The sequence below is a fragment of the Apis florea genome, unplaced genomic scaffold (assembly GCF_048593485.1).
Source record: "Apis florea isolate Af1SG1 unplaced genomic scaffold, ASM4859348v1 contig_3068_pilon, whole genome shotgun sequence".
NCBI lineage: Eukaryota > Metazoa > Arthropoda > Insecta > Hymenoptera > Apidae > Apis > Apis florea.
In genome coordinates, this window is record NW_028256700.1 from 832,616 (window position 1) to 857,587 (window position 24,972).

The 24,972-nt window shown below is 34.3% G+C and overlaps 2 protein-coding genes and 2 long non-coding RNA genes across 13 annotated transcripts; 2 read left to right on the forward strand and 2 right to left on the reverse strand.

Moving 5' to 3' along the window:
- The first annotated feature begins 69 nt into the window (after window positions 1–69).
- Window positions 70–7,583, forward strand: Cpap3-d (cuticular protein analogous to peritrophins 3-D). The gene is made up of 6 exons (XM_086908268.1): window positions 70–606; window positions 1,063–1,317; window positions 3,101–3,319; window positions 5,182–5,449; window positions 6,789–6,923; window positions 7,008–7,583. The coding sequence occupies exons 2-6, from the start codon at window positions 1,260–1,262 to the stop codon at window positions 7,024–7,026; spliced, it is 699 nt and encodes a 232-aa protein (XP_086764394.1). The 5' UTR covers window positions 70–606; window positions 1,063–1,259; the 3' UTR covers window positions 7,027–7,583.
- LOC100864272 (peritrophin-1) lies at window positions 7,362–18,569 on the reverse strand. Its single transcript, XM_003690869.4, has 3 exons — window positions 18,161–18,569; window positions 9,797–10,207; window positions 7,362–8,577 (listed from the first exon to the last, which is right to left on the reverse strand). Exons 1-3 carry the CDS (start codon window positions 18,210–18,212, stop codon window positions 8,252–8,254), a joined length of 789 nt encoding a protein of 262 aa, XP_003690917.1. The 5' UTR covers window positions 18,213–18,569; the 3' UTR covers window positions 7,362–8,251.
- On the forward strand, window positions 11,694–22,933 carry LOC116415571 (uncharacterized). 10 transcript variants are annotated; one of them, XR_015292125.1, is made up of 6 exons: window positions 11,706–11,862; window positions 14,108–14,424; window positions 14,519–14,626; window positions 19,619–19,823; window positions 19,929–19,971; window positions 22,167–22,566. It is a non-coding gene; the product is annotated as an uncharacterized LOC116415571 (long non-coding RNA). The 10 variants fall into 10 exon arrangements; XR_015292126.1 differs by lacking the exons at window positions 19,619–19,823; window positions 19,929–19,971; window positions 22,167–22,566 and adding exons at window positions 16,109–16,246; window positions 16,524–16,854 and having other exon boundaries at window positions 11,716–11,862; XR_015292127.1 differs by lacking the exons at window positions 19,619–19,823; window positions 19,929–19,971; window positions 22,167–22,566 and adding an exon at window positions 16,524–16,854 and having other exon boundaries at window positions 11,694–11,862.
- Window positions 22,934–23,205: 272 nt separating this feature from the next.
- LOC105737325 (uncharacterized) lies at window positions 23,206–24,293 on the reverse strand. The gene is made up of 3 exons (XR_015292135.1): window positions 23,925–24,293; window positions 23,428–23,571; window positions 23,206–23,349 (listed from the first exon to the last, which is right to left on the reverse strand). It is a non-coding gene; the product is annotated as an uncharacterized LOC105737325 (long non-coding RNA).
- Between the last annotated feature and the right edge of the window lie 679 nt (window positions 24,294–24,972).

The following is a 24,972-nucleotide window of genomic DNA, read 5'->3' on the forward strand; positions in this document are numbered from 1 at the left end:
TAGTATTCTTATTGGATACAGTCGTTGAGGGCATTAACTTGGCATTAACTTCTTAACGAGCCTAATATCGCGTTTCTATTACGAATAGATCGAAGACAAGTCGATTGCACATTGTTTGATTATACACCGCGGCAAAGGTGTATTAATTATTTTACTTAATCGAAATTATCCAAGCAATCAACATACCGAAATTGCATCTGATGCAAGTTAATTATAAAACTGGAATAACTCGCGTGTATAAATTTTGCTTCGCGTTAATTACGGGATGCGCATCAAAATGTTAACAAGGAGGAAATGTGAAATTACGTGATGTTACAAAACCTTAATTTATCAATTTTGCATATTATCAAGGTATTTCACATTCAATTTTAAGATTTTATTTAACGAGTAACGAAATATCATCGCGTTTACGATCCACGATGGAAAAAAATATTTTTTCTTTTTCCGTTATGTAATCCTTGATGATTGTCATGCAACTACGCGAGGCATAACTATAGGTTATCGACTCTTTTAATTTTCCAAAATGTCAATGCGGTTGCGTGAAAGCTGGTTCTTTTTCCACTGGTTGTGCAATTATTTTTTATAACGTTAAATCGCGCTTAAAGGGTAAGTTTAAAATTTTCATTTCATACGAAAAAAAAAAAAAAAAGTTTCTTCTTCTTTCAACTATTTAAAATTTTCATTTCATAGTTTTATATATATATATATATAAATACATAAGATAGAAAAAAAATTTCCTTTCTTCCCGAAATTTTTCTCGAAAATAGATAAAAAAGAAATTTCCTTTTTTCCAAAATTTCCATCGAAAATAAACGAAAAAAAATTTTCTTTATTCCGAAATTTCTATTGATAAATAAAAAAGATAAATAAAAAAAAAAGTTTCCTTTTCTTCAAAATATCGAGCAGACAAAAAATTTCCTCCAAAATTTTTATCGAAGATAAACGAAAAAAAAAAAAGTTTTCTTTTTTCCGAAATTTCTATCGAATTTATAGACGAAAGAAAACATTCTGCTTTCCCCTCGTTTCGTTTTTTCAAAATAGTCGTCGATCTCAAAATCTCAGCTCGCTCGGCTTCATTCGGTTCGGTTCACCGAAGCTGCACGAAGAAATCGAATCGGAGAACCGATGGTACACGGGTGGGGTAACCAGAGAGCAACTATACCGAGCAAGTGAAGGGAGAAGCTCTCTGTTCCGAGGTCGGTAACTAAGTGTCAGTAGTCAGAGTCGACCCGAGTGGAGGATCAGACCGAACGAGCACTATGATCGAGCATCGGAGGAGCGTGACCCTATTGGCCCTGCTGCCTTTTCTGCTCTCAGGTAACTATTTTTTTTCCTCTCTTCTTTCTCTCTCTCCCTCTGTCTCGGTCGAATCGATCACCTTCACCAATATTCCTCGACGAGTTGTCCTCGTGACGAAACCTACTCCTCTACGAATGGATGCCCCGCGATGCATCTCGAGAAGCGCATCGACCGTTCTCCGGGTTGCATCCCGACAGGCGTCTCGATTCGATCGTTCCCTCGCGTTACGACATCCATTTTGTACAATTTCAATAGCTTTCACCTCCTCTCGCCATATGGTTGAGTCGAGCCGACCTATGATATAATGGCGGAGCCTGTCTACCGAGCACAGTTGGCTGAAAAATTAATTGGTTAAAATTTGGAATAAGGTTATTCTTAATCGAACAATTCAGAACGAATCGAATTATTCAAATTTTATATTTTTTTCTTTTACGATTATTGAAGATTAAATTTTTGACAAAATTAATATATTATTTATCGATATAGAAATTAGATATACGTAATTTATTTTCATGATATTATTTTAATTATTTTGATGATTTATATGTGAAATAGATAGATAAATATATTACAGACCGATATTTCTAACGTAATGTTCGATGTTTTGAATAATAAATTATTCGAAGAATTCATTAAAGTAACTTAATTAACCGTTTAAATTTTTCCCATCACTGCTACCGAGTTTGCATGCTTGTTATATTATACCAACATATACATCGACGATCACGATTTACAAGAGATGTATTATTCATGTTCGCGCCATTCAGACGGCACGGCACGCTATCGCTTTTCTTATTCTTCTTTAAATATTATTTTCATATCTTCTTCGTTGTCTTTTTCGATCTGTGTATTTAATGCGTACTATCTTTGTCACCTCGCCTGAAGGAATTTGAAGATTCAATATTTTAGATTTACGCAAGTGATACTTTTCTACATGTTTTCATCAATATTCATGATTTGGATGCTCGTTTCCATCGAATTGTTCAAGATTCGTGTGTAGAAGAAGGAAAAAAATCGATTGTTTGGATTGGTCAGATCTTCCGGACGACTTCTCTAACCATTAAGCTATCCAAGGTCGACTGGCGACTCTTCCTCTCCTGTTCTACGCAACAAACTCGAACGTAAACAAAACGCCACAGATGTTACTTTCGCGCGTCAACAAAATATCTCGAATTCACGCGATCAATATAGACAAAACACAATATTAGTTTCTCTTTTGCTATAACATTTTTTCTCCCTAGTTGTATATATATTTTTTCGTATTTATTTGGTAGAATTTGTAGCATTTTTCCATTAAACTTCTCGATCAGCTTCGACCACCGGCAATTTGCGGTTTCCGCCAAATTACGTTTTTACTTATTTGTTCCTTCATCGCGATTGCTTTCCATTCGTCGAAGCGTTCCGTTGTTTCGACGTTGCATCTTTTTTTGCTACCAAATCGAAATCACGAATCTTCGCGTTTTTTTTTTTTCATTCAATGTCTGCAACCTTGACTCGCTTTCTCTATCTTTTTGCCCGTTAAGAATAATCTTATGCTCCTTCTACCATCCACTTCTCTCAAGGTAACGCATTTCAATATTTTAATATTCAAACTATTTTTTTTTTTTTTTCGAAATTCGAAGGATATAAATTTAACCTGGTTTTGTTAAATATTTTTCCTATACCTACTATTTTTTACCAACTATACTTCCTATTTTTAATTTTCATTACGCATATTTTTAATTCTACAATATATACACGATTTGATTTATACCTTCGCGATTTATGTTATACCATTTTTTCCTATTTTTTCGACATACAGTCGAGGCGACTACCCTTTTGGGGGCGCCACCGTGCCCCGACCCTCACGGAGTTTTCGCGTATGCCCACCCAGAGAATTGCAACGCCTTCTTTCTCTGCACGAACGGCACCCTGACCCTCGAGCACTGCGAGAACGGATTACTTTTCGACGGGCATGGCGCCGTGCACGATCACTGCAACTATCACTGGGCCGTCCAGTGCGGGGATCGCAAGGCTGACCGTAAGTATCTTGTTACGCTCTCGATAATCGCAATGTCACAATGCTATATGTGTATATAAGAGTGTGAAGGTTTTGTCTTTCCAACTCGATCTATCAACGCTTTGAAATATAGAGGGTGTCTCAAAAATAAAAATATTAAATCCAGGTTAACTGGAAATTCTTATAGAGATAATTTTGTTAACGAGTTTATTGGCAAAAAACACTGGCCAATCGCGGAATGCGTAACCTAGTCGAGCGGTAGCGTTGGGTATGTACCGTCGACTGAGCATTAATAAGTCTAAGAAACATATATTGTGTATTATAATTTATTTATCGTTTCTGATATGATAATGTAATATAATTTTAAATAAAAAAATATTTATATTATATTTAAATATTTTTTTCGACACATATTACTTGGATTTGTTCGTGCTCGTCGGCGGTATATAGCCAACGCTACCATCGCGGCTCGACTAGGCAACGCGTTCCGTGATTGGCCTGCGTTTTTTTTCGTTAATAACTCGTTAACAATGCCCTAATGAATTTTCTTGCAAAGGAGAATGTTGGTTGAAATTATCTCAGAAATACTTTCATTTCATTTAATCTTGCCATATTTTTGAGATATACTTCATATACTTAATAGTTTTATGTTTTGAAAAATAATATCATTTTGAAAATTTTCTGAAAGAAAATAAAAAGATTAATTTCAAATTATGTTTGGTGATAAGTAAAAAAATCCTTTGGAAGATATATTAACGTTAATTAATATTGGCATTAAGATGAATTTGTCGAATATTTTTAAAAAACTTTTCGATATTGCAGTTTGATTTAGCATTTTGCAAAAGTGATGCGTTATTCGAATTATTCAATATATTATTCGATGCATTTCTCGCGATAAACAACAAAAGAAATGTTCACATTCATATACGATAATAGTTTTATCGTTTGAGAATAGAGTTGGGCATAAAATTACTCTAAGTAATTATTTACTAAAATGCTTGAATAACGTTTACTAATCGTTGTAATAATCTATCCGCTTTTCATATAATTTCAAGCCGTTTGGCGATTACAATTATTTGCAATTATGTTTTTGGACAATAAATTATTAAGATAATTTATCGAAGTAATTTTATTCGTAACTTCAACTATTAAATTTTACCCATCACTATTTGAGAGGAAATATAGAAAGGTGTAAAAAATTTATATTATAGTAAAAGAGTAAAAGTCGGATGGAGGAAGAAATTTAATAACGTTTACGGCGTTTTACTGGGTCGCGTCAATTCGTTATAAAGACTTGCCGTCAAATAAATTGTGTTCAGTTATTGCGACATTCTTTTTTGTGTGTATACCTGTTTGGTAAAACGATTTAACGATTGGTTTTTTTATTAAAATATAATCAACGATCACTTTTACTTTCAAAAATTTTATTTTCACTCGACAATTATTATTTACAAATTTGTTTTTAAATAAGTCAAATAAGTGAACAAGAAATTATAAATTGATTAATTCTTTTCGTATCATGTGTTTCGCATATACGTTTGATATTGCGTTTCAATTTTTCTTTACAATAAATGTATGATATATTTTCTTATTTGTAATTTATAATATATATATATATATTGTGTTTCAATCTTTTTTAAATAATTATATATATATTTTTTCAGGATATACAAATACACGATACTTTATTTATCTTCACTTCAGAAATTCTATTTATACAAAACTTTTCTCTCGATCGATAAAAATCATCACTAACTTTTTCCTAGCTAAAACATTCATATAAGAAGGCATATCGATTTCTCTCGCTTCGAACTGAATGTTAATAAATATCGAGAATGAATTCGCAATAAGAAAAAATAAAAAAAAAAAAAATTATTTTCCAGTGACCCCGATCAGCAGTCCTGGATGCGAGTATCAATTCGGCCTTTACCCTGCGAGCGACGCCTGCAGCACCACCTACATCAGATGTGCTCATGGCCATCCCAATGAGGATCATTGCGACGCAGGATTGGTTTACGACGCGAAGAGTCATAATTGCGTCTGGCCCGATCAACTGTTGCCCTACTGCAACCCGGAGGAAATAGTCGGCTTCAAATGTCCTCACAAAGTACCTTCCCACACTGCTGCTGCCAAGTTCTGGCCCTACCCAAGGTAAATCCTTTTTTAGACAATGCAATGGAGAATTATTCGTGAACCAGTCGTAAATTCGTATTCGATTATAACGGATACGCGTGGGCGACGTTCAATGAATAAAACAATGGATGGATTAGGTTAAGTTAGGTTAGGTTAAGCAAGAACGGTGTATCTGTTTCTCTCGAAATGAATCAAATGTCAATCGTATTTCAAACGTGACGAAGTTACGTTAAAAAAAAAAAGTTAACGAGTTTATATAACAAAGGTGGGCAAGATTTTAACGATTGAGGTTAAACGAAGGTGTACAAACAACTAATGGCAAATGGACGAGGTTATGCGAGGAGTTAAACTATATAATGGCTACGAGTTTTATTCAAGCATTTTAATAAGTAATTACTTAAAATTTATTCAAAACGATTATATTATTTGAATAAATGACTTGAATAATTTATTATTCAAAGCATCGAAGAAAAGGTCAACTATAGTCAGAGGGTATAACCCCATTGGTTGGGTATTAACCCGTTGAAAAAGTGATTAGTTAAGAATTTCGAATAAAATTATTTTAAATAATTACTTATTAAAATGTTTGAATAACGTTTACTCGTCGCTATTATAATCGATCCGCTTTTCATATAATCTCAAGCCATTTAGCGATTATTATTATGTTTTGAACAATAAATTATTGAAGTAATTTATCCAAATGATTTTATTCGTAACTTCAACTATTAAATTTTGCTCATCATTGATTATATAGTATATGAATGATTAGTAAAAATTTTCTAAGTTTGCTTTTAATTGTAAATTAAATCTGTTCTTTTATTATTCCAATTTTTTCAAAGAGAAATATTTCAGTACATGTTTTTATTTCATTCTTAAATGTACGTCTTCGAAAATGTCTTTCTTCTTCTTATTCATTGTTGCCTGAAAGAGATATACCGACTAAAGGGAATTACATGCACATCATCTCTAAAAAGTAAAAAGTTTCAGTTTCAAGTTCTTAAATATCGTATGATCACTGGTTATCCGGTGGGTAAATTAAAAACCGGTCTCCTCGAGGGGATGAATCGAAGAACACCCGCTGAGAGATGACACGTGTTTTACGATTATTCAGTTTCGTCGTTCCTTTCTCTGCTTGTATTACAACCGTGATAAAATGTACATGCGTTACTTTCGAAAAGCACGATAAGCAAATAATATTATACATCCTTTTTTAGTTAATATAATTTTGATTTTAAATGTGACATGATAAAATTAAGTGTTTTAAAAGGGATATATATATATATATATATATATATTTGGCTAATTTAATAGAAATTTAGTATTCGATATTTGTATAAGAATATTTAATTATTTTTAGATTCCCCGTACCCGGAGACTGTGGAAGATTGATCACCTGCGTTGATGGCAATCCGCGTTTACTTACCTGCGGTGATGGAAAACTCTTCGATTCCGTGAGCCTGAGCTGTCTGGATCCTGATGAATTGCCCCACTGGTAACGCCCCTTTTATTCTTTTTTTCATTTTAAGAAAAGCAAAGAAATAGAATTATACGAATTATCTTCTCCTTTCTGTTTCAGTGCCAATAACAATCTTTAAATTACATTCGTCGTCGAATTCTGCAAGTTATCTGGAATCATCGTTTCGTTCATATTAAGAATAATTAAGAATAATTTAATTTTTTATCGATATAAAAGGAAACCGGAACATGGTCGTTTCCTTCCTGAATCACGCTTTAAATTAGATCATCTATTGTTGTAACCACCGTACAATTGAAACGATTATTATCCTTCTGTAATTATGAAAAATCATTTTTCTATAATTTATTCGCAAAAATTTATTCGTTATATATTCTAAGTTGAAAAGGAAAAAAAAGTTGCTAGACAAGAACAACGATGTGTACAACGAGTATTCGAATAAAACGTGGACGCGTGTACAAAAAAATATACAACGTACACTTTATTTCAACGAGTCTACATTCGTACAAGTGTGAACGTTTTGATATTACTTATAATTAAGGCGAGAATAGAGTGAGAATGGCTAAGAGAGAGAATTATTTACATTTCGGGGGTGGTGGTGAGAGAGAAAGAGAGAGAGAGAGAGAGAAAGAGAGAGAGTTACTTAATAATAACAATAATAAATGAATATAAACGTGATTTCCATACGATTTACCTATTTATCTTTTTTTTTTTCTTTTTTCTTTTTTTTAACTTAAACATAGGTAGGTACATTCGTGCGACGACGAAAACGGTCAAGTGATCAAGAAGAAGAAACGGATAAAACAAGATAGATTGAAGAAGAAATATCGCTAACGCTTCTAATTAAAAAGTTAACATGCTCTATATAACGAAGCTTTGAATATACATATACAGAATACTGAATTCAACTTTTTATCCTCCTCCCCCCCCTTTTCACGATTCGCATATCGACATTAAAATTCTCCTTACTCTAATCCCTTTTCGCATAAATTACTCGATACGATTCGAAACTTTGGAATTTTCAAAGAAAAAAAAAAAAAAAAAAAAAAGTAAAACGCTTCTCGTCGAACAACTTCTTTCTTTCCGATCCTTTAACCTCTTTTTCGTGCGTAACGTACGAACAAGATTCTCAAGGTTCTCACGAGACACCTTCTACTTTCGTACTACTGCAAAAGAGAATGATTCCCAAAATAAAATAAAGATCGCGCCTCTCCTCGTATTTCGTCGTACAACCTTCGGAAATGGAATCCGCTTTACGTCACGAAACGAAAGATACCAACCGGTCGAAAAGCGTACGATTCGATGGAAAAAAAAAAAAAAAGGAAAAAAAAAACATGTCGGATCGTCTAATTTCTGGGACGAGCTCGAAGCGGTATGGGCAACGCGCCGGCTGGCAACGCGCCGGCTGGCAATGGCGGAACACCGGGCGGAAGATTCTCTTCCTCCGCTTCCTGCTCGTTCCTTCCATCGGGCAGGTCGCCCTCGAGGTTGGGTGGGGTCGTGGGCACGTCACAGTCTTCGGTGGGCGGGACGACGCACCTCAGCGACCTTCGATCGAACACCAGCATCGCGGGGCATCTCTGCAATCGCGGGTATCCACCTTGACATTGCCAGTAACGGTTGCACGATTTGCCCAGAGGAACGTTCCCGTTCGCGTCGTCGTTGCAGAGGGCTGTCGAAATAAAAGGATTATAAATGAAATATACTCTGATTTGGACGATGCAAATAGAATATTATGATATATGCATATTTGTGTCGTGTAGCGTTAAGAAAATATAACGAGTATTTATATAATCGAAGGATTCGATATCAAAGTATTAGTATTAAATTAGTAACAAACGGATAGTATTTTCGGATTAAAATTAAGGTAGAATTTAAATTGATAATTAAAATCTTATTATCGAAGAATATGATATTAATCAAAAGGCTTTCGAAATAGCATTTCGATTTTTTAATAAGCAAATTTATCGATAGTGCATTTTGAAAATAATTTTATCTTTCAATTTTATTCTCAGTTCAAATATGTTCATTCAATCGAAAGATTGAAACGAAATATTCCAAGATTAATTTTCTCGCGGGTTCGTAGATAAATCACCGCGAATGAAACTTCTTCTCGATTTGTCATGGGTGCACGGTCATCGTCGAGACGACGACGACGACGACGCGTGGGGCAGACGCGAAGGCGAGCTCGCCTCGAATGCTAATTAACGACTCGCCTCTTTTCCACCGTGGAGGCCAGTGACATCGTGGCTCGCACACAGAGTATATCTACTACTCTTACATGCTCACTTTCGAAAGTGAGAATGATCCCCTCTGGCAACGAGTTTCGCGAAAGAGAGGAGAGAGAGAGAAAGAGAGAAAAAGAGGACGAAGAATTCCGTGAATCGGGTAATTGAGAGGCTTGTATCGGTAGAAAAGGTGTATGAGACATCGATTTTTCGTTTCTCGGTAGTCTCTGCGTTAAACTTAACATTCATTACATCTTCTCGTTGTACAAGATTGTGTACGTACGAAAGAGATTTTATTCGTACGTTTTAATTGGAAATATCTTAATTTAAAAATTCTGATTTTAATAAAAATATATTGAAAGATCTTTTTACAGCAATGAAATTAAAAATTTAATTCTGAACATTTTTCGATTTAAAATTTTATCTCATGCTTATATACCACTCTACGTACCAACGAAATTTCATTAAGAATATTCATAAATGCTTCGTTGTTCGTATTCAACTTTTCTCTAAAATCATTTCACGAGTGAACTATCTTGCATTATGTTATTAAAAATATAATATTATTAAAAAAAAAAAAAGAAGAAAGAACTTTAAGCTAAAGCTAAATTGAAAACTTTTTAAAATTTCTTCTCAAATCTTATCATCTATAGATTTACTCACGATGCTTTTGACATCCTTCCACATTCTCGGGCCAATCACAAGACCTTGCCCTCTCGTTGTACAAAAGTCCACCGATGCACAGTTGTTCCGTGGCGGTTCCGTTCCAACAGGTCCAGTACCGTGTACAGGAAGTCTCGTGGCCAAATATACCGTAGAGCCAGTCGCAATGCTCGGCAGGGATCGGTGGATTCGCTTGCCGCTTTCCGTCGCAATAGTTCGCTCTCCAAGGATAGTCGCAGCCCTCGGTCACGCCTCGATGCTTGCCAGCGAAAACAAGACCGTTTGGACAGTCGAATAATTCTGGACGACCGTTCACGCATTCCCAATAACGGTCGCAATACTCTATGTCACCGACCACCCTGGATTTCGTTTGGCAAGGATCTTCTTGCTGTTGTTTCTGCCCCTGCGATCCTGCGAACATGTAAATGGAATGTGTATTTTTAAGAACAAGATTCAAATTGTTTGTGTATCGATTATTATTATTATTATGCAGCAGAAAAAACGTTGAAACAATTTATATTTGATCGTGTGTTTCGAATAATTTTCTCTGGTAATTAATTAATGTATCATTATTTGTCAGTTGAGTATTAAAACAATGATTTAAATGATTGTAATTAAAGAGATGTAAAAATAAATATATATCTTTATCTATGAAAATGTAAATAAAATATATATTTTTAAGAATAAGATCAAAATTGAAAGTATATTTCGATTATTATGCAGCAGGGAAAATGATTTATCGTATATTTTCTAGTAATTAACTAATGTAAATGTCATTATTTGTTAGTCGAAAATGAAAGCAATCACTTAATTTATTTATCAAGAGAAACGATAAAGAAATTTGTAACGCTATTATTATATCTATTTTACGTATTATTTCGATTATTATGCAGTAGTGAAAATGTTATAAGTGAAATACAGTAAGGATGAAAGTAATGATAATTTAGATTTTTAACGCTTGGTGTATTTATTTATAAATGATTGTAACTCGACGAACGAATTGCAATATTAATCAAAAACATTTTCTCAATAATCATAAATAATATGAAATTCATCATTTTGTTTAATTGTTCCAGTTAGTTAAACCACTTATTCATTTTTAAAGAAGATTGGATTTATATCTATTATACTCTCCATTTGGTAATTCGAAAAAGAATGTAAATAACCTTTTCAAATTGGAAATCAATGTTTAAACTTTATTTTTTTAAAACCTATAATTTTCATAATTCATAAGATGTCTACATGCGATCCCAAAGAATAAATCTACAATTCAATGAAAATGACGGTTGTTAACCATTAACGAATACCAATTACGAAACGTTTGGCGGCGAAAATCAAACGCATTTTTCAATCCATTGTAGACATAGCGGATGAAAGAGTGTCGTTGCACGGTTTTCCAAACAAGCAGGAAATTATGCGTAATCTCCATTGAGAAGACCAAACGGATCGCGACTAAATATCAAGTTGCACGACGATACACGTTTCGTGTTCTCTTCTTTCGATTCAGGAACACGTTCCCGCCGACCGTGAGGCATAGTAACACGATTTCTTCTGCCTGATCAGATCGAACGTTTCTGACTCATCGTTCATTGGCCAACATCGATATTCGCCAACCAGTCACGATCTTCTTCTCGTCGATATCTCCCTGCATGGAATAAACTTTATCGTAAACATTATCCTGTTTGACTGTTTATTCTTGATTAAAAAGTACATACATGCTAATAATATTCGTTCTTAAAAAGCATATACGTAATTTGCAAGAAATATTCATCGATCTTTCCTGTTCAATTTTTTCAACCAATCAAAGATGTCTATGATCAATCGTTGTTAAGCGAAACGTGTTCGTACAGTAATAGCTGCCAACTGCTAAAATAATCAAGTTTCTCCTCTTTCAAATCGTTTGGCTAGTGGTAAACGTTACACTATGCACGTAACGCGTTACAAAATAACTTTCCAAACGCACACAATGATCACGTAACACTTGGGTCATCGCAATTGGTTTTTTTTTTTTTATAAGAAAATTGAAGAGGAAGAAAACATTGTGAAAGAAATTATACCAGTGCCACGTAAGTAATCTATCTCGAAATCTGATTCTTGTTGATAAATCATGATAATATGCGATGTATTACACAGGAATATGAAAACTTGCTTATGTATCTAATTTATTGCGCATGTTACTAACATTCTCTCGGAATAAATTTATGCGAAATAAAATTACAACTAGAATATCGCGAGATATTAACTAAGGAGATTAAAATATATCAAAATATCTTTTTCTTTCTCGAATACATCATTTCCCCGTGAATGATTCTATCCAATTTCAACTCGTTCATGTAAATATCTTTTTCGAAAAATTCACTTTTTGAAGATTCGATATACTCTACTCGAAAAAATCAATTATTTTAGAATTTCGATATTGATAACTGAAAATAATCGACAAACCGAGAAGATTTTTCGAAGAAGTAATCGTTTTAATCACGAAATTCTTTCTAAAGACTCGATACATACTCGAATAATTCGATTATCTTACAATTTCGATAATTGAAAATAATCGACAAAAAATTTTTCAAAGGAATGGATAGAAACCTTTTGAAATTCGAAATTCCACTCGTTCCTAGTCCATTCATTAATTTCAGTGATATCGAAATATAATGCAGTCAAACCTGTGCTCATCCCGATAGAGGTTAATTGTCGAAATGGAACGCGGTCCTGCAATCGGTGTCGTGAAATTAATTTACGCGAAGACACAGCGATGCAATCGCAAAAGATTACACGTAGTAACATCTCGGTTAATGGGCGCAATTCGGTCGAGGGATCGGTTAGAAAAGTAAATAGTAAAATAAGGTGGGAAGGTAGCTCGTAGCTCGCTCCCAAGAGAGCATGGTCTCGAGTGAAAGTGCCTAGCCTTGACTTGCAACCTTCAACCCGTCTCTTCCCCCCTCGTCAAATCGAACAACGCTCAAGTTTTGCTCTAACGCCGTTCCCATCCTTCGTTCAATCGAATCAACGAAACTTCGATTTCGAACGATCGAAATTGGACGAGGAAGTAGGAAGATAGGAGATAAGTATTACGATAGTTGCCCGACGACTTTCTCGAGGAACGAACGTGTTGATTATCGATCGTCGTACGATGCTCGTTTTCTACATCCCAGTTTGATTATACAGTAATGTAATCGAATGATGCGTAAACGAAAAAGGAAAAAGAAAAATAGAATAACAAGATTAACGATCAATATTCCACCGAAAAAAATGTAACATGAAAGGATTTTAAGAAAGATTCTGTGAATTTCATTCCTGTTTGGAATTAATAGTCGTCTCAACAGTACAAGCGATTTTCTTCAATTTTTTTTTCCTAAAAATTCTCAAGATTCTGATTTCTTTTATAAATGGAAATTCACGAATAAAAATTTGACACGCGGCATATTGCGATTCTACGTGATTCACGATTAGGTTAGATTAGGTTAAGTTAAATAAAACGAGATTGTTATCCGCTTTTTCCCCGATTTCGGGGTTTTTGTTTGATCGAGGATGTCGATCAGTATTCCTTTCACTTTTTTTGGAATGCAAAGCGAACAAAAGAAAATCGAAACGACGTCTCGAATTGAATCTCGATCACTGATTAAAGCAGTTGTGTCCATGAACGAGCTTCAAGATGCAGCTTGCTTTCGAATGAAATCATTTGTTATTTTTTTTTTCTCTTTGTTTTCCTTTCAACACCATCCTTGACGGTGTGGTTAAAACATAAACGGTTGAATGTCAAGGATGCCTGCACTTCTACGAAGTATAAAACAGAATAATCATTTTGAATGATGTTTAAAATTTATATAAGTTCAATCGCTTTTTTAAATTAGAATTTGATAGAAATAAAAAGGAGATGATGAATTTTTCAAATATAATCATTGATATGTTTACTAATAAAATAGACAAATTAATCTTTCATTTTTTTTACTTGTTCTTTTTGGATATTATATATATTTGAAATAAAATTTGTTATTTATTAATATATGATTTATTTGGCTTTAATATAATAAACCAAATATCGTCCATTAAAAATGATCGAGAATTAGATACAAACATGTGCTTATAAAAGAAAAAATAAATTAATAAATTTATATAATAAAATTATCATCCCAAAAAGATACATAATTTTCTTTCATATCATTATTCAGAATTACGTATAATAAATAATAAAGTAAATGGAGACCATGAAGAATTTCGAAGAATCGCAATTTGACTATAGAATAATAATTTTACAAAAAAATTTACAAAAAATTATTTTGTTTCTTAATTTTTCTTATGTATCATTTTCAGAGAATTTTCAGAGTTAAATATACAAATCGTGAAATTTGTCGAGGAGAAACAAGCGCAACACCAGCGCCTTTCCAAACACTGCGCCGTCATTTGAAAACTTTAGAATGCTCGACAAAATGTTGCTTCCAATGCAACAATGTACCGGCTTGGAATAATTAGTTTACCTCGCGTGCCAGAAATCTTTTCCGCACGTGGCCTCCTGCATTCAATGTTTAACTCCTTGCGTGACCGATTAAGAGAGCGACGAGAAGTGAGAAACAAGTGATAATCGAGAAAATGAAACTGACGAATAACGAACTTCATCTTAATAATAAATGGTTGTAATAATTATTTTATTTGAATCATCAATGTGAAATGAATATTTATTAATATTTAACGGACAAATGTTAAAATTATTTGTTGACTTTGTAGGTGGACGCATCACTGGTTAAGCTAGGTTAGGTTACGCAACAGAGATTCTTATTACTAGTGTAGAGGCACTGGAATACTTTCCCTTCCTTTACGACTCCTTGTAAAGAGGTAAGTGTTCGCGGTAGATTGTTAGATCTAAGCAATAAGAATCAAAGGCGAGTATCTATAAAATCTCTAATTGTGTTCCATAAGCAACACGTGCAGTTTATTATGAACTATTCATTTCTTTCATCCTTTCCTAATGTTCGACAATTATTTCTTTTATGTTCTTCTTTACCTACATCTATTCAAATATATTTTATTATTCCATAAATATCACAAATGTCACTGCTTGGATCACAAATGCTATTCATCGATTCCAAAGATCATATACAGACTGTTGTGTCTTAGAAACATGACAGAATTAGTTATACATAACTCTTTAAGAATGTATAACGTCCATATCTAATAGAATGGAACGTATGCAACATCACATAACGTTGTTTCGCGCGAAATATTCGAAGAGAAAGGTCTTTCCATATGCTTTTCCACAAGAAAATTTTCTAAATCGATCCACGGACCGTGAGCTTAATGCGTGCACTTTCTCAATAAATATCTCGTCATTCTTATTGAAATCAACTTTCCACCGGTTAGAAAACCGTAATATTTCAGAAAACCATGTCTCGATTCAGTTCATTCAAAAGTAAATAGACGAGATTATGTGCAATTTCGATCGAATTTTTCTTTTCGCTTTTTTTTTTGCATGTTTTCAAGCAGACAGGTTAACAGTGGTTCTCAATCTTTCTTAGAATGAACAATTCTTTTTTCGTAACCGATCTATTTGTTACTTTAATCCTCGTATTTGCGTTACGTGATAATACGAAGAAATTACGAGAGTTGGCTGAGAAGTGCAACAGGTTTGGTTGTAGAAAATTTTATCGCATACCAGACTGGCGCTACGACAAAATGTGTAAATGTCACGTTTCACCGTTTCATTTTCTTCCTGATCGGGGCTGTATCGACATACAGCCTTCCTAGATCCAGTAACGAGATATACACACGGTTGTTTCGCGATAGATCCCTCTCCTTCCACGTGAAGTACAACGTTCCAAGTCAAAAGTCGTGTAATAAACCAGACGTTTACGAGATACGTGCCACTTCCTTTTTCTTCTTCTGTCCGCCTCGTGTCTTTTTCTCGCTCGAATGTTCTATGAATGTTGTTTGTCGAGAAATAATTTTCAAAGAAAATTTTCTCTTTGATTATTTTTGTGATGTTTGGTAAACAAGATTAATTATATAATTTATTTCTTTCAAATCAGCCGTACGATATAAAATTCGATCGAAAAATTTAGCTTCTCTTTAGCGTTTGAAAAAATACTCACGACTATAATATATATTAACCAACGTCAACTCGTGAAACGACCAGTTTTTCTAGAATAATTTTTCCATGTTTTTTTTTTTTCAGCCACAACAGCCTCCTTTTACTTCTTTTCCACGCGCATAATTTGTTCCTTTTTCTTCGATTCGAGGTTACGTCGAAGAACGTTTCTCCATCTCGTTTTCCCACTAATCAACCATTTTAATAATAGTTTTTCTCCATTATTGTGGCAGAACTTCCGGATCCAGCCACGTCAAAGAATGTATTCATGCGCGACGGTATATTTCCGGGAGAAATACAACGGTATACGGTTTATTAGCCTAGAATTTTTATCAGGGCGGAAGGAAAACAGTGGCGGAACAGTGGTCGAAGTAAGAACTAATTCGATTGTCTAGAAAATAATTTCCATTATGCAAAATTATGTAGTAGAAAGTAAGATCTATTACGTAAAGAGATCGATGCGAGAAGATTAATCCTTTCGAGATATATTTATCAAATTAAGATTTTTAGTGTCATTAAATGAAATGAAATTAAAATTAAATATTAAATTAATTAAATATTAAATGAATTTTATTATATATTTATTTATTTATTATATAAACAATGTCGTTTCGAAGAATGTATCATAAAAATTTTTTATGTTAATAGGAAACTTTGCCAGAGTAATAATATCCTGTTTGAGAAAAATCTGCATGCATCTTCACCAACATAAGTTACATGGATTTTGCTAGAAGAATTGAATTATGCATGAATATTGCCTTCTAAACGATGAACGAATATTTTTGGCATAAAGTGAAAGTATTATAGAAAAGCGTTTGATAGTTCAAACAGATATTTATTTAGAAAGAATTACGAAACAGGAAATATACTCGTGTTTCGTAATTGAAGAGGTTAGATATGCAAGTGACATTTTCTTATTTAATGCCTACGATATAAATTCTTTTTTAATTTTTTAAATACAAAATATTTTTCATCTCTAGATAATATAATATATCATCTCTAAACAAAAAATTGGTCAATAACCTACGAATGAAAAATAATCAAAAGAGAAACAGAGAGAGAGAGAGAGAGAGAGAGAGAGAGAGAGAGAGAGAGAGAGAGAGAGAGAGTGATCTGTCTGCTGAGCTACTTTCATATTTTCACTCCCGAGACACCGGGAGAAAGTTCTCGAGATGTGTGAAACCCCGTGAATGCCCGTCATTGTCTTACAAAGACGCATGTAAGAATTAGTAGAAAAGAGACGATTGTTTGAATCGAATTTTCTACTATTATAAACAATAACTGAAATTGTGTAATGAATAAAAAAATAGGTTATGTAGAGAACCAATAATCTGAAGCAACAGTATAATTAGTTGCAATCCATTAACGATTCAATCAACATTATCTCGCAATCTCGTTTCAAAAAGTAAAAAATAAAATAATGATTAAAAATAAGTAAAATGAATTTTTGCTTAATTATAAAATATCAATATTAAAAGAATATTAATAGAATTAGAATTATTCAATCTATTTCGAGTAGTATCGAGTAGTACTCTACTACTAAACAATTCGAAAATTTGATCGATTCGATAAACGGTAAACAGAAAGTTATTCAATAACTCGATCCAATTCATTTTTATTCATTATTTAAATAAATTTTCAATCAAATATTTAACTATTTAATTATTTAAATATTCGATGTAAAGTGAATAATCAAACATGATTAATCGTGCAAAGGACACGTTGTTCGATGGAGAAGTATTGGTGGATTAAACGCAAAAAAAATCGAGAGGATCGTCATTGCGAAAGTAGGCCGACGCGCATTTTTTAGATCCAGCTGCTGCGAGAAACGCGATGGTCTGATCACAGAAAGTTCGTTTTCACTTACACTCGCGGTTCCCTGTATCGCTCAATTAAATTTAATGAAAAATTTGATCGATTCTTATTTGTATTAACACGTGATAATGTGGCAAAAGAAATACGTGAGACAAAATAAACGGCACTTAAATCGTTTATTATGTACAAACATTCTTCACGCGGACGCGCTGTGTTATCGTCCTCCACTCGGACGGTAAAGTTGTTTAATTTATACGAGCGATTGCTACCGACCGCGCATACTCGCTTTAACGACACGATAAACAAGCATCGTGGTTAACGTTCAGGATGGAACGATTCATCCTTGTAGGAGGAAGAAGGCAAGAAAAACACGAGGTAGAGAAAAAAGGAAAAGGAAGAGACGAAGGAAGATGGAGAAAGGGAAGAGAGAAAAAAGCAAAAAGAGCGAAAAGTGCGGTAATGGGACTCACCGTGCGCAACCAGGAACAGCAAGAATAACGAGAGAGCCTGGGACGACACCATTTTTGCGATTTGTCTCTTGCTCGGCCTTGGACAAGACCAATTCGATTAACTGGAAATTGCTCGAATTTCGATCCGGTGGCCTGGAATCATCCAAAGGTGGGGCTGGAAGCGTGAAGCGGATTCTTATTTAGCGGATACCGAAGAAGCTCGGCTGATGAGTTTTCGTGTCGAGACTGGTCACTGGGAGAGGCGTTTGGCTTCGTGTCTTATATGAGCTCCCCACTCTTCCGGCAGGTCCGATCTCTGGCGCATAGGAAGGCCTCCCTCGAGAACACACCTGGTTTCTTCTATCGAGGACTACGTCGTACTTACTAGTCTCGATAAGTATCCTCCTCTCGTCGATGATACTTTGGAAATACTTGGAAAAACAAAACATAGGTGGTGACTCTCTCGTTCAGAACGTTGTCCTTCGTCCTGCTTTTTGTTCGACCGGCATTTCGAACACATGGAACGGATACACAGCAGGTAAAAGGAGGTAATTCATAATACGCGGGATATTTATGGAATTGAATGGGGAAATTATGAAAGTGATTTTTCTATTTTCTAAGAATTATTGAAATGTTCGTGTGTGTCGTATCGTTGAAAATGAATCAATAACGGAATGTTTCACACTTGAATTACGTTAAATACGTTAAACGATTGTATAATTTTTGTAAAATTAATTGTAAAATTACCTGAAAAGATTTTAAATATTAAGTTCATTTTATACAATTTTTCGAGGTTAACGCGATTAAATTTGATCGATATCGAACACGCAGTTCCGTGGTTTCAATTTCATTGTACGTGATTTAGCAAAGTAATTGAATTTGACGTTTCATGCTCGGATACTTCGCTGGGACAAATTGCCTCTATCGTCATATCCGATCATGTTTCACTTCCGTTTTCTTTTTTCCTTTTATGCGACCAAATATGCAGATATCCTTCCTGCTTTCTATGCCATCTCTCAAAGCTATTTTTTTTTCTCGTATCACATTATCTTGCGGAAAATCGATTTTATAAAATTACGATTAACAAAATATCCTGCATCGTAGAATTTCTTCTATTATAAACAAATATTAATTGAATATTGAATATATATAGTTAATAAAATGATTAATCCAATTAATTCAATTACAAATATTATAGGAACGAAATTGTATCTTCCAGAGCATTCAATCTTCAAAATTGGACGTTATGCAGGATTAAATGGAATTATTATGATAATAAACAATTTTTTATTATTTCGAATGATTAATATTTGCTCGATATAAAATTATTTCGAGTACAATCTTGTTAATCATAGTTAATTCTTGTTAAATCAGAAATTATGGTGAAATTGATTCGAATAAAAAAAAAAAAATTGTACATCTCTTGACAAATTTTATTTTAGTTGTAGATTTTAATAGAACCGGCCTATTTATTTGCAGTCTCGAGAAAAGACCTTCACGGTTTCTTTCACCGTATCGAGTCGCTTCATAACTCGGTGAAAATCGTGGTGAAACACACTCTTGATCATTGGATGAAAATCACTGGCATTCATCGTGCATCTTCTTTTCACATTGTCGTCGCGTTTTTGTGTTCAGACGGAAGTGAATAAACGGTCTCGTAATATCTACGAGGTATGATTCATAGGTAAGACAATTTAAATTTCCATATGAATTATCCGTGTAAATTAATAGTTATTTAATTTGGAATATTAAAATTGTATTGATATCAATATTTTTTTTTTCTCTTTAGAATTTTGTTTTCTAAACGATTTTATGAAGTGGAACAGCTAATGGTAAATATAATGTTAATTAATAAATTTCTAATTTCACGTCATTCTATTTAAACAGAATGATCATTAAATATGGAGCAGTATAATAATTTTACTTACTAATCGCTCTTGTTCATTAACAAATAATAATAAAAAATATACTTTCCCCGGTGTATTTAACAACTCGCACAGCACTCGTATTTTAAATTATTCCATTATTCGTTTCTCAGACTTGTTCTCTATTTGCACAGGCTTGTGCAACTAAGTGAATCGTATTAAACATAACGTTTAACTTAATTATTAATTCCACGCGAACGAATAACAAAGTAGTTTCTCCTTCCTTTCCATTCTCCACCTCTCTCACTCCTTTCACTCCATTCTCTGTACCAACCCTGTAAAAATTTTGAAAAATTTCTCTCTCGGCTGTAAAAATGTACACCAAACTCGAGGAGAATTTTTCAATTTGTAATATTAATTTTCGATCATTGATATTAATTATTCCCCCCCTTTTTTTTTCTCTCCTACAAGAATTCGTACCAAACATATTGAATTGTTTAAAAAAGGAAAAGATGAAATTTAAAAGTGTCAATGAGAAAGATATTTGTTTGTCAGACGCGAAAGTTACGCGATATCACCAAGGCTATCTGCCACTTTCTCATAGAGCCGAACATAGTTTCAGTTTCTCAATTTGCATAGAGAACAAAAAAAGAGAAGATTTCGCAAGGAGCCGAATATTGTACTTCCCGGAAGAAGGAACACTCGAAGCTCAAGCACGATATTCAACGAGGATTGTTACTCGCTTTGTTACCTCCCTTTATGTAAGAAAACAGGAGGAACTGAGGACAGCTTGTTACTAGATGAAAGATTATCGCGATCCTCGGTGGGAATGGTCACAAGAGGAAACGAGACACCTATGAATAAAAACAATGGCCGCCGTGTTTCGAAAGTCTCTCGCGTTTGTTTACCCCCTTTTCCACCCTCGATCTCGAGTCTAATAACAATTACTCGTTATGCTCGTTAATTAATCGTGCTATCAATTGATTCACACCTTATCGCGGTTTTATATCGTACTCGCATACGAAGTGTTGAAATTATGAATTATGACTCTTTGTTAAAATGACGATAAAATGACAAAGTTCGAGATTGTTGCAAATTTTTTATTTGCGAATTACACTTCGTGAAAATATGAAAATATTTAGAGAAGATATGTAACATTTCATTGTATACAATTTTACATGTATAAAATTTGTGAGATGACAGTTTGAGATCTATTGAAAATATTGTTTTAAATATACTTTTATATCCTTTATCAAAATTATCGATGTTGTATGTTGTACGATTATGCAAATGTATGTATGGGATAATTGAAAAGCGTCGAGAAAATTATTAAAACGATGATTACTTATCGGCTACTTCATTACAGAAGATCGTGCCCGTGTTGATAGATTAATGGAAGGATGCCTGGTTTATCTCATCCCGTCGGGCTGAGAACAGACGAAGGATTTAAGATTGTCGCATTAGGAAGACGATTTTAATTAATTGGACGAGCGAGTACGTCGTATTCCCTTTGCGCCTCTTATATTATTCTTGAGATGACGATCAATTTTGTTTCGAATTTTTAACACACCGTTATTATAATCTCTTCGACAATTGTTTCATTACTTTTCATTTATAAGCCTCGATTCGGACTATGTGAAACGATCAATAAAAATAGGATAAATTTGAGAGCCTCTGGTTTAGCCCGAGGTACAGAAACTGTTGTGAGCCTGTGGCTCGCTATGTGACCCGGAGAGCAAGGACCTCTGGTCCTTGACGAGTTCGAGTCCGCCACTTCTTCTCTTTTTCTTATTTTCTCCTCTTATCTTTTATTTTTCTCCCTTTTGCCGGACTCTCCCGTGTGTCTTATCCCACCGGTCCTTTAGGTCCTTTTTAATTGTTTTATCGTCGCTCCATCTCTCTCCTCGTTAAAACACACTCGCTCTCATTAGGTCGCTTCATCGAGCCCTCGAAAAATGCTGCCCTGGCAACCGACTTAAACGATAACGCGTATCGATCCTTTTCGAAATTGAAAATTCAAATCTTGAGTTAACAATATACAACAAATCTGTTTATCGGCTCGGTCGACGATTCAATCGTCGACGTGAATTTGTTCTTTTTTCCCCGCTACTTTTTTTTTTTTTTTTTTTTGCAATAACACAAGTTTCATTTGATCGTTACAGGTATGCAAGTGTTGCGCAATAGCTGCGCAATAACGGTACAAACGTGCGTGACGACAATATCTGAAGAAACGCGGGGAGGAAGAAGGAGAAATCGGTATAAGGAATACAACTCGGTGTATGAAGTCATCTGCGGCAAGGATCTTTCTTCCTTGTCCACGCTGTTCTAAGAAGATCCTGCGTGGAACCGCAAGGAGTCGAGTATTTACGAAGGAATGTAACGCAGAGGGAATTTGTTTTCTCGGAAGCGACGACGACGATGATGATGATGATGATGGTCTCTCGGTGATTTTCTACTCGTGCAATATTTTATTCATCGATTCTACACGTAACTTTTTTAGATGTGAAAAAGAAAAAGGCTAGAAAAATGATTTTTAAAAAAATAAATAGATCGATGAACGAAGATAAGGAACGATCGAATGGAGACACGATTTATAATTAAATAATTAATCGTATCTTCGTAAAGCACAAGCGCTTTCGTGGTCAATCGAGCAAAATTGTTTGGCTTGGTAACAAAGGAAAGATGGTATCGGCAGCATCGCTTTAGAAGTAATTTCCCGTTGGAACAAGCGCGAGGAAAAAAATACGAGGAACGTTTACGACGTTTCGAAGAAGGCGGCAAGAGTTTCATCCTCTCCTCGTATTTCTCCGTTGCACGATTACAAAGTAACACACACACACACACACACACAGCCGTTAGGTTAGATATTTAAAAGTTCTTTGACGATTATTTTTCGCAGAAAAATAAAAGTCTGCGGCCTCGACGAAAATAGGCCTCCTGTAAATTTATCCCACCAACTCGACTAACTTATCTTATATTTATATTTTATCGACGATTCTTTCTCTCTTTGTTTCTTATTCTTTTTTTTTTCATGCAAATCTATTCTATTGTGAGCAATCGTTATTCATACGAAAGATTCGTTCAAGAATTAATATCGATGCCAATTGTGAAACCCAACTCTTTCTTCTTCTTCTTCTTCTTCTTCCTTTCGTTCCTTTCCTTTGGAGACCAGGATCTTTCGGAATGTTCTTTCGAAAAAAAAAAAAAAAAAAAAAGAATGCACGAGCGATGAAAATGCACAACCCGCGACCGAATACCGTAATGCTTGTTCAAATTCATCGGAGAGCGTCCAACAGGTCGGTGAAGTAGGTGGGCCACCCTCCTCGAGTTATTCCTCCTTTGCCCCTTGAAAAAAGATCGTTCGACTGCGTTAGTGGGATACGAAATAAATCTTGGGGGAGAAGATACGTCAGAAGAACTTACGAACGTAATTATGTCCTCGACGACTGGTGGAATTTTCAGTAATTGCCGCCAGATGGACACCAAACTACTGGAAGAGGGGGGCATGCTTCGATTACTGATTGCGTTCCCAGGAGAATCGTTTTGAGAATCGTAAGTTGCTCGTGCCTCGAATGAAACAAAGGCGATATATTATGTTGAATTTATGCTTTTTTTTTTTTTTTTTTTTTGTTTCATTTGATGATCGTTATCATTTGTGTACGGATGTACTATGTTTTTTTTTTTTTTACGAGATAATCGAACCTTGTTCAAAATGGAAACGATAAAATGAGAAGCAGAATAAAGCATTCTAAAATCTTGGTGTAAATTGATTATTTTTGTTTTGTTCACGAGGAATAATTTCTAATTATGAAATGTAGCAATTCAAGAAAAAAAAAAATCAAAGTTGTTTAGCTTATCGGTTATAACATGACACACGCGTAGTTCGTATTATGAACAACTAGAAAGTAGTGCAATCATACCTGTTCCAGCTCTTTCGCCAATATTTTCCAATTCTAAAAAGACATAACCTATAAGTCATAACTGATCTGATCTATTTGCAACAGTCTCGACTATAACAACAAGTCTGCACGATCGTTTAACATCATTTTCCACTCCATATATCTCTTCCACACTTTGTTAACATTTTTTAACAGTGAGAAAAATAAATAACCCCAACGCGAAATAAAGGAAGCTCGAACGAAATGCATCTCAATTCGTTCACTTGGTTTTCGAATAAAGACGCGAAGCAGAGGAGGATAAAGGCGCGAGAAAGAAAGACCTAGACGCGATAATAGGATCCCAGGGATCGCAAGAGGTGACTCGCCTCCCTGTCCATCACCGTCTGCCAAGGAAATTGAAACGTTCCACGACGAGTTCTGCCTGGGGACACGCGCGACCTCACTCCTATAGCCACCGATTTAACGTATGTGCGCGCATCCTCTCCAGAGATATCGGTTTCGTATTTGCGCTTAAGTGGTGTATCGTGTAGGCCGTGTTAAATTTATAGTACGATTCCAAACCGGCCATTTCTTATCTAGTTTCGCTGTATTATCGACTGAAATTAATTACGTTAAAAGATTTTGCTTTTTCTTATTCTATCGCTTGTTTCGTATTACGGTTCCCCATGTATTTTCTTTATTGTTATTTATGGTTTTTTGGCTTGAGGGAAAGAATAATAATTAAAAAATAATTTGTTTAAGGGAATAATAAGGGCATTTTTTTTAATGAAATGATAGAAAAGTAGAAAGTGATAAATATTATTCTTGGAAAAAATATTTATAGATCCGCCATGAAAAAATGAGCATACAAATTGAACAAAAAATTTTGCCTGGTCTATTATATTACATTATTTATTTGAGTAATTGAATAACCGAATTGTAATATAAGTTTAAAAATTTGTTCTATAATCAGACAACTATAATAAATGTTAATGACAAAAATATAAAATGAATAAATAATATTAATCATCTCTACGAATTTCAATCGTTTCTTTCTGTATGCTATTTTCGTCTTCGTATCTTGTTCTTT

Bases quoted from the DNA above. Each gene is read 5' to 3' on its own strand.
- Cpap3-d (XM_086908268.1), top strand. From the start codon at position 1,260: ATGATCGAGCATCGGAGGAGCGTGACCCTATTGGCCCTGCTGCCTTTT. The intron at 1,318-3,100 runs GTAACTATTTTT...TTCGACATACAG, and splicing joins GCTGCCTTTTCTGCTCTCAG to TCGAGGCGACTACCCTTTTG. The intron at 3,320-5,181 runs GTAAGTATCTTG...ATTATTTTCCAG, and splicing joins CGGGGATCGCAAGGCTGACC to TGACCCCGATCAGCAGTCCT.
- LOC100864272 (XM_003690869.4), bottom strand. From the start codon at position 18,212: ATGGTGTCGTCCCAGGCTCTCTCGTTATTCTTGCTGTTCCTGGTTGCG. The intron at 10,208-18,160 runs GTGAGTCCCATT...ACATGTTCGCAG, and splicing joins GCTGTTCCTGGTTGCGCACG to GATCGCAGGGGCAGAAACAA. The intron at 8,578-9,796 runs GTGAGTAAATCT...TTATTTCGACAG, and splicing joins GGAAGGATGTCAAAAGCATC to CCCTCTGCAACGACGACGCG.